The sequence below is a fragment of the Aplysia californica genome, unplaced genomic scaffold, assembly GCF_000002075.1.
Source record: "Aplysia californica isolate F4 #8 unplaced genomic scaffold, AplCal3.0 scaffold00449, whole genome shotgun sequence".
NCBI lineage: Eukaryota > Metazoa > Mollusca > Gastropoda > Aplysiida > Aplysiidae > Aplysia > Aplysia californica.
The window spans coordinates 36,893-45,249 of record NW_004797719.1 but is presented as its reverse complement, the minus strand read 5'-3'; the positions used below and the strand labels follow the sequence as shown (position 1 = coordinate 45,249).

The window sequence follows — 8,357 nt, the reverse complement described above, 5'->3', positions numbered from 1 at the left end:
CCATCCCGCCCCCAGAGTGGAGGATTTCATCACGGAGCTGGAAGGCCTGGATTTCACTCGGGCAGATGAGGGCGTGGACATGACGGAGCAGACGGACCGCGTGTACCGGGTGGACAGACACTGCCCGGACCTGCTCGTCTTCCCGCCAAACTTGGCCATGTACTTCAAGGACTCCCAGTGGGTCAAGGATGGCAGTCTCGTGCAACAGGTGCGGACATATAGTTTTGTTTCTACGTACACATACACACACGCGCGCACGCTCACACACTCATTCACACACGCGCGCACGCTCACACACTCATTCACACACGTGTGCGCGCTCACACACGCTGTTGACAGGCGTCGGTGGCTGAACAGCTAGGCGCTTCGCTTACGTACGCGGGACACCCAAGTTCGATTTCTGAGCGGGGAGAAATTTTACCGAGTAGCCCAGGGTCGAAAGCCTGCTTTCTAAATGATCTAAATGTGTGGATGGAGGTGAAAAACACCTACATTAAAAACTGATGTTTTTAATAATATGAAAATAAGTTTAATAAGCATGACTGAGAAGCCACTGGTTTACACAATGTCACGTAACAAACCCGCCAAGGCTGGTCGCCACAGTGCAGCATTGTCTTTATTTTTAGCTAGAGTTATGCTGTCTTGGTTAAGGAAGCTCCCCAGAGACCACCCAACTAAACTCTGTGTCATTTTGTCCCTTACTGTAGTCTACGTCATGATATCAGTTGGCCAGGTTTTCTTCTTGAAGAAGGGATTCTTGCTCCGATCTTTCAAACAAGAGAGAAATGCATTATGGCAATCTCCTATCAAACAAAATGCGACAACAACAACAACGACAACAACAGCAACAACAACAACAACAACAACAACAATAACAGCAACAATAATTCGCAACAACAACCTAACTTGAATAAAAGAATACTACATACAAAACACATGATCATTTAACAGTGTTTGTTAGAGGTTAGGCCCTTCACCTTCGTTCACTTAAGACTTGAAGACGTGAGCTAGATTTCTATAAAAGCCCTTTTTTTAAAAACTGAGTCTGTAGGGATGTGGATTACCAGCCTGGGTTGTCACAGACGGATAGGTTCGACGGAGCCTGTCCCCTAAAAGGCTCGAAGCGGGTCCATAAATGCGTACAACACTACTAATTACCTTTTGCGTACTCGTTTCGTTGTATCGTGTGTCTCACTTTTTGTGACTCAATTAATTTTTCCTCAACTGCCCCCCTCCCCTCTCCCCTTATCTTCAACTACTTCCACTTTTTCCCACCAGGACAAGTCGAGCTGCCTGGCCCCGATGACCGTGCGCAACGTGCTGAGCACTGACCATGACGTCATCCACGTGAACGTGGGCACAGGCATGAGCACAGGTCACGTGGCCAGCCTGTTGTGCCAGGAGTCAGCCAAGTCACAGTTGTGGGCCTTTGGCGTGGACGGCGCGGAGAAAGCCAGGAAGGTCAACAAAAACCTGGAGATGCTCGGGGTCAAAAGTATCCTTGGTGGTGTCTGTTTTGATCTACGGGTGCTGGTTGGTTTCATTTAAGGGGAGACTGCTTGGGGGTATTGAAATGGTAAAATGGTAAAGTTTTAACGCCCCTATCAACACTAGTAGTAGGTTATTTTTAGAGGCAGGACCTCCGAGTTTAACGTTCATCTCCGAAAGGACCGAGCCAAGTGGTCATTTCGTGCAAAGTGCCTTTCCCAAGAACACAGCATTGGGCTGAGCTGAAGCTCGAAACTTGGAAATTTGATTAATGTGTTCTTAAAAACTGTGATTTGAAGTAAGATCATCTTTTCAAGTGCTGGATCTGCTACAGACCTCGGTGTTCATTGTTCTTCATTCATTCCTTCCATCAGTTGTTCTCAAAAGAGCTACATTATCCTGATCTTTCTCCGTCTGTTCCGGCTTTCACGTAAGTTGCTCTGGGTCTACCCCTGCCTCGTTTGCTTTCTAGTGCACTAGTTATAGCTCAAATGTTTAAGGCCATTGTGCCGATTCAAGTGTTCCAGAAACTGCTTTTGTCTCTTCTTAATTGTTTTCTAATTAGTGAGCGGCCCACGTGGGCCTCTTAAGGAACTGACTTATAAAATAATATGATTGTTTCTGTGCTGTCTCCTTAGATGCTAGTTCATGTACATGATCCTACAACATGGGCTGCGTTCACTATGATGCTTCTTCTGTCTTACATTTTTGTATCTCTTCTAGAGGTCATTGACACCCGATGTCGACCGTGACTTTTTTCGCGAAAGACTTACCTGTATTACCTGTCCTGGGCAACAACGTCATTGCACGCCGGACAGGCCCATAAGTGTTCACCCCCACCCCCCCAAGCACCAAAGCCCGCATGGTATCCATATTGTGATTGTTCCGGTGGCAGTGAAAGACTTAAAACTTATTCTATAGAAGGGATGCTCGAGTAGTCCTTTGCCTAGAATGTTTTAAAAGTCTCTGCAAGTTGTTTGTCCTTGACCGCTCCCTCCACCAGACACGAGGGTGATCCAGGAGGACTTCCTGAACTCTGACCCCGAGGACTCACGGTTCAGGAACGTGCGCGTCATCTTTATCTCCGCCAACTGTAGCAAGTCGGCCATCACCAGCCCGGTACAATTCATCGTCAGCGAGGGCGAGGGTGAGTAATGTTTGTTTTGTAGTCATCGTCAGCGAGGGGGGGGGGTGAGTTGTATTCTCGTGGTGTTGTCAGCGCTCATCTCTCGTCAGTTTTGTGAAGTGCGTGGACGCCTTGATAGTCGAAGCAGACTTTGTGCTGTTGAGGCTACAGAGGTGAGCCGAGTAAGCCTGATTCTCCGTTTGGACTTCTCTGTTGACATCCTCCACTTGGCGCTCATAAATATGACCTTATGCAGTTGCGAGCGCCTTAAAACCTTTCTAAAACAAAATCTCTATTATAGTAACATCTCTAATCGTCGGCTCTTGTATAACTCTATTGTGTTACAAGTGCCGTAAAACTCTCACTAAAACGAAAATCTCTCTCGTCAGTTTATCGTCAGCGAAGACAAGGGTGAAAAATGTTCGACCTGTTACAGTGAGAGCTTATCTCTGGCCCTTGTTAGTGTTCACTCTGTATTGGTCAGGGTTTTATGTGATGTCTATTGTCTGCAGGGCGTGGTTCTGGTTCGGATTCACGGACATGACTAGGATTTCGCAGATTTGGGACTATCGACATGGTTGGAATAATTGATCATGAAACAAAACGCTCGAATACCTTTTTTCACAATAGCGTAATCTCCATCCTAAGAGCACAAGAAATTAACAAATAGACAAATCAAGCTCAACTAAACAGGTTTGAACAATAAATGTGTTTGCTGTGACCAAGTTCAACTGTTATTGTAATGAGTTGATCCTCTTGCCGTCCGCCTCACTGTCATCCACTCTCTGCTAGCTTTGTTTTGTTGACAAATTGTCTACGTCTGGAAATCAATACTGGCTGACGACAGATGTATACCACCATGTTTAGGACGCGGATATAACGCCTATTTGAAGATAGTCAGATTTGTCGGGAGTCGGAATCTGATGCACTGTCCTTCTCTCACTTCCATGAACACTTTTAAATTATTGTACATATATAGGACCCTGACAGCGGGAACTTTAGGAGACTAGAGACTTTCTTCTCGTTGTTAAGGAAAGTTGCAACGCATGAAATAAAGGGGGGGGGCTGAGATTTGTAATCCTTTCGTGGTAGCAGGAATTGCAGGTATAGTTTCGTGGAATAAAACACAAAGACTACTGCTGTTTGAACCAGGGGCACCCTCGTGACTATCCAGTGTACGGCTCTCTTTTACTTATTGTTGGGCTCAATTATTGATGTATACAAAGATAGAAAATGTACTGTCTTTTGACACTTACTGGGTTATCGCCAGAAGATAGGCGTAGGGGAAGAAGAAAGAATCTACTGTACATCATTATAGCGTATAATAGTGTTTATGTACGTGCATGTATTTTGTTTTTGTGTTTTTTTAAGATAGCTGCTTTACGTCCCCTCGACCCAATCCATATCATGTATGGTGGTCGACCCTGCCTGTCAGAGCCACCTCGGGACTGGGGGGGGGGGGAAGGGGGTAATATAAACGTCCCAGCAGAAAGACTGAACCACACGATAAAAAGTCTCCCTTCTCGGGAATTGACACACGCCGTTGTACATTATTATGTGTCTTGGAAGCTGAGAAATTCCTGTACAAGCATGTACCCCACTCCCTGTTTTTTCTCTCACTCCCCTGTCTGCGCCCACGTCTGTGATGTAGCTGTTGTCCACTTCACTGTCACACGCAGGAGACCTGGATTCGATTCCCGATTGTAGAGAAATTTTATCGAGTGTCTCCGGTCTTCCTGCTGTGATGTTGTACTCCCCTCAGTCTGGGTTGGCCCTGACAATCAGAGCCGAAATCTCGCTTCCTGAATGATCTAAGTTTAGTCAATGGGAGCGAACGAAAATAAAAACCCTACATTTTGTTTTTTAACACTGTCTTTCTCTCCCCTGTGTGTGAGCAGACATGCAAATCCTGGGTGAGCTGTCCAAGGCGGAGTCGGACATGGCTCACATCGGCACGCTCATGCAGCAACACGAGAAGCAGCTCAAGCACGCGCTCAAATGTGAGTAGCCGCCGGGAGGCATTTTTGTCAACTTCTTCCCCTTTGTGTTGAGATATTGAGCTATAATATACAATAAAACAAATAAAAGTGTAATCATCATCAATCAATCAATCATTTAATGTACTCGTTAAATTCTCCGAAACTGTCTTGTTCTCTATCATTTTGTCTACTTGTTTACTGGGGAAGTATAAGGAGATGTGATTACGATTGTACAGAGGTTTAATTATTATAGTTTGTCCACTTTCATCTGACTGCAGTTGAAACAATATCAAAATGAAATCGCTCTGTTAATCTTCTCCGATCTTTGCATAATATAGTCGAAAAGTTGGAGGACCAACAGAATCTAAAAACCCATTCATAAAGGCCTCTGCTAACTATAAGGGGGTATAGAGTGCAACTTTGTTGAAGTCTCTCTCGAAGGAGCATTGTGTCATGACTGTACAAAAGTTGGCGGAAACAGCTTACTGATGAAGGAGTTACAGTTGTTGTTCCTACCATTCTATCGACACAATTTAGATCATTTAGGAGGCGGGCGCCCGACGCTACGTGTCAAGGACACCCCGGGCCTGAGAGGGGAACAACGTCCCAGCTGACAGACGTTGGAGTGCGTCACAGAATGAGAAAGGTTCCTTTTCTGTTTCCGTGTTTCTTTCTTATGTTTTTCCCAGTGCCTAATACATCGTTATTTTGACGATGTTTGTGTCTTTTCTCAAGCTAAGAAAACAAAAAGGATAACAGTATTACTATAACTTCCATTACGGTCAGCGAACACCATAGATCTCGATTATACGACCATTGATGGATTATGTTGTGCTATTTAATAGAACACGGAAATTTTAAGTTTTCCAGCTGTGTGATTGTTTATTAGTTTGAATAAAGAGAAATAAATGGCACATTCCTTTTCCCTGGCACTAAAGGGCAGAGACGAAATGGCCGTTATTGTGTGGCGTTTGATGTGCCTCTCTTAACTCTAGCAAACTAGTGGGTTTTTGGCACTTATATGAACTATTTGTGTTGCTAGTGCAGTAAAACTCTAACAAAAAAACCTAAACAGACTGTATATTTTATTGCTGACAATCGTCGAGCTGCAGGACATTGTGTACTATGGGTGGTTGGAGAACGTCACTGGTAGGTCCTACTACTTTTCTTCCGTCTGTTGTTTCCGTCTCCTCCATGCTCAATGTGACCATCACTGTGTCGAAGTGTTTCTATATATACTCCAACTCAAACCGTCTTACTTCTCCCATGCACTATATGACTGTTATTGTAACGACGTGCCTCCCCCCCCCTTCCCCCCAACAACCCCTCCCTGTGTCCCCCAGTCCCCAAACTCCAGGCGGTGGTATACAGCACCAGGTCCCGCTACGAGGCGGAGAACGAGTCTGTGGTGACCAAGTCCATCGAGTACGTCAATCAGACCTCGGGCAAGAAACTGCCCGAGTACGTCAATCAGACCTCGGGCAAGAAACTGCCCTACAAGGTACGCGAGGGTTGGGGTCGTCTGTCTGTGGTGTCTGTTGAGGGTTGGGGTCGTCTGTCTGTGGTGTCTGTTTTTAGGGGGGGGGGGGGCTTGTTCTGTTGTTGTTGTTTGGTTTTTTTGGTTCTCCAAAGTGGTAGTAACAGAGTTTATGACTATTTATGTGAATGTGGCGTCGGTGACCTAGTGGTTAGGCTACCGGATTCGTAATCGTGAGGTTGCGGGTTCGGGGGTTCGAGCCGCGGGATTGATGTTGTGTCATTGGGAAAGACACTTTACTACACGCATGTTCCCCACTTCACCCAGGTGGGAATGGGTACCCGGCCTTAGGCAGCGAAAGATCATGTCAGTAGGTTAGTGTTTTAGCGCCTATAAATGGCTGCTTGCATTGTATGCTTCCCAGGAAGTTGAGGTTGTTTCAGAATGTTCTCATCACCCAGATCTACACTATAAATGTCGTTATTGACTTTTTTTTTTTAAGTCTTAAAAAGAAATCGAATTCACCTCCAGTCTGCAAGGTCAAGAAGCATAACCACTATACTGCAGACCCTATTGACTTATGATAATAAAAATGCTAATTATTGAAATGACAAATAACATTTGTATAGGACATATCCCCACTCAACAGCAAACTCTTTGCGCTTTCATTCATCCAGTGCCAGATCTGCGACAGACATCGGCGATCATGGTTCTCCATTCATTCCTTTGCTCGGATGCTCTTTAAAAAGCTACGTTTCCCCCATCTTTCCCTGTTACCCATTTGTCTAGGTTCCCTAAGTAGGTTGCTCTGGGCCTACCCCTGCCCCGTTTGCCTTCAGTTTTGCCAGTGAGAGCTAGATGTTCAAGATGCGCTTCACAATATACATGTATAATATTATCATGTGTGTTTACATTGACGCTTACACAGACCAAAAACAATAACAAAACAAACAAATCAAAACAGACAGGTAAATCCCACTATAATCAAGAGCCCTTTTCCCCCCTCTACCCCTCTCTCACTCTGCCCCCTCTCCCCCCTCTCCCCCTCTCTACCCCATCTCCCCCCTCTCCCCCTCTCTCCCCCCTCTCCCCCCTCTCCCCCCTCTCTCCCCCCTCTCCCCCCTCTCTCCTCCTCTCTCCCCTCCCCCCCTCCAGGTGAGTCCCCCCGTGATCCCGTTCTACAGCGAGGAGATCAACGGTGGAGTGAGTGGCGTGGACGGCAGGTACATCCGGTTCAAACCCTCCGACAAGTCCAACGGCTGTTTCGTCGCCATCATCTCCAGGGAGGTCAGTGCTTTAGTTTCGTTTTAGATATTTAGTAGTTAGTAGAAGTGTTACGGCGCTCGCAACTGCGTAAGGTCGTATGAGGTCAGTGTGGTGTAGTGTTACAGTGGGTGGTTGCTACTCTAGGCTCGATTGTTATTTGGTTTGTTTGTTTGTTTATTTGTTTGTATTCAAAGTTTGTTTTGTGCGTAGGTGTTCATTTGTATGTTTGTTTATATACATTTTCAAGTTTTGTTTAGTGGTTGCGTTTATTTGTTGTTGTTGTCTTCATGAAGGTTTGAGCTCTCTGCGTTTGTTTGTTTTATAATTTGTTATTTTCTAATATGTGTGTGTGGGGGTCCGTTATTTGGCTCTTTGTGATTTGCATGTGGGTTACTTTTGTTGTTTCATCTTGGTAAGGGTTTTCCACTGTATGAGCCTTTGCTACTGTAAATGTTAAAACTGGCGGGATGTCCCCTTGTCTTCCTCCAGCCCGAGGACCCCAAAGACGCGGCCCGTAGCGCCATCGCCCGCGCCCGCTCCAAAGGTATGCTGGGAAAAGGCAAAGACGATGGCCAGGGGGAGGAAGCGAGGCACGCCGCGGCCAGGAGCAGCGAGTCCGCCCCGAGTTCCGCGCCCTCGGGCAAGGCCAAGACCTCCAAGCGCGCCACCAGGAAAACGGCGTCCACAGGAAAGTTGAAAGTCTCTACGTCACTTTCGGTGGAGCCGCCCGCGGGGGTGGGGGCGCGCCTCTACCAGGCCGGCCTGCTGGCCAAGATGAAGTACTCGAACCCCAAACCTCTGGCGCCGCAGCCCGAGTACACCAAGACTGTGAAGCACCCGGCCCCCTTCAGGTAACCCACCCGCCCACCGGCCCGTCAGTCAGTCAGTCACAACTTGGACCGCCTGCTTCCTTTTTTGTTTCCTTGTATTGTTATTGTTGGGTTGTTGTTGTTTTTTATATTTGTTGGGTTGTTTTTTTTGTTTTTTTAAATAGTTGTTGGGTTGTTTTTTTAATTAGCTG

The 8,357-nt window shown here is 46.3% G+C and overlaps 1 protein-coding gene across 1 annotated transcript in view; it reads left to right on the top strand.

The window, feature by feature from the left end:
* The window catches only part of LOC101845260 (putative methyltransferase NSUN7), a gene marked incomplete in the record, with an annotated part of 81,153 nt that overhangs the window by 63,333 nt on the left and 9,463 nt on the right, over positions 1-8,357 (top strand). Inside the window, 7 exon segments of the mRNA XM_035971503.1 lie at positions 16-208; positions 1,279-1,495; positions 2,492-2,635; positions 4,513-4,614; positions 5,937-6,054; positions 7,222-7,357; positions 7,826-8,187. Of these exon segments, the coding sequence (XP_035827396.1) occupies positions 16-208; positions 1,279-1,495; positions 2,492-2,635; positions 4,513-4,614; positions 5,937-6,054; positions 7,222-7,357; positions 7,826-8,187 (1,272 nt within the window).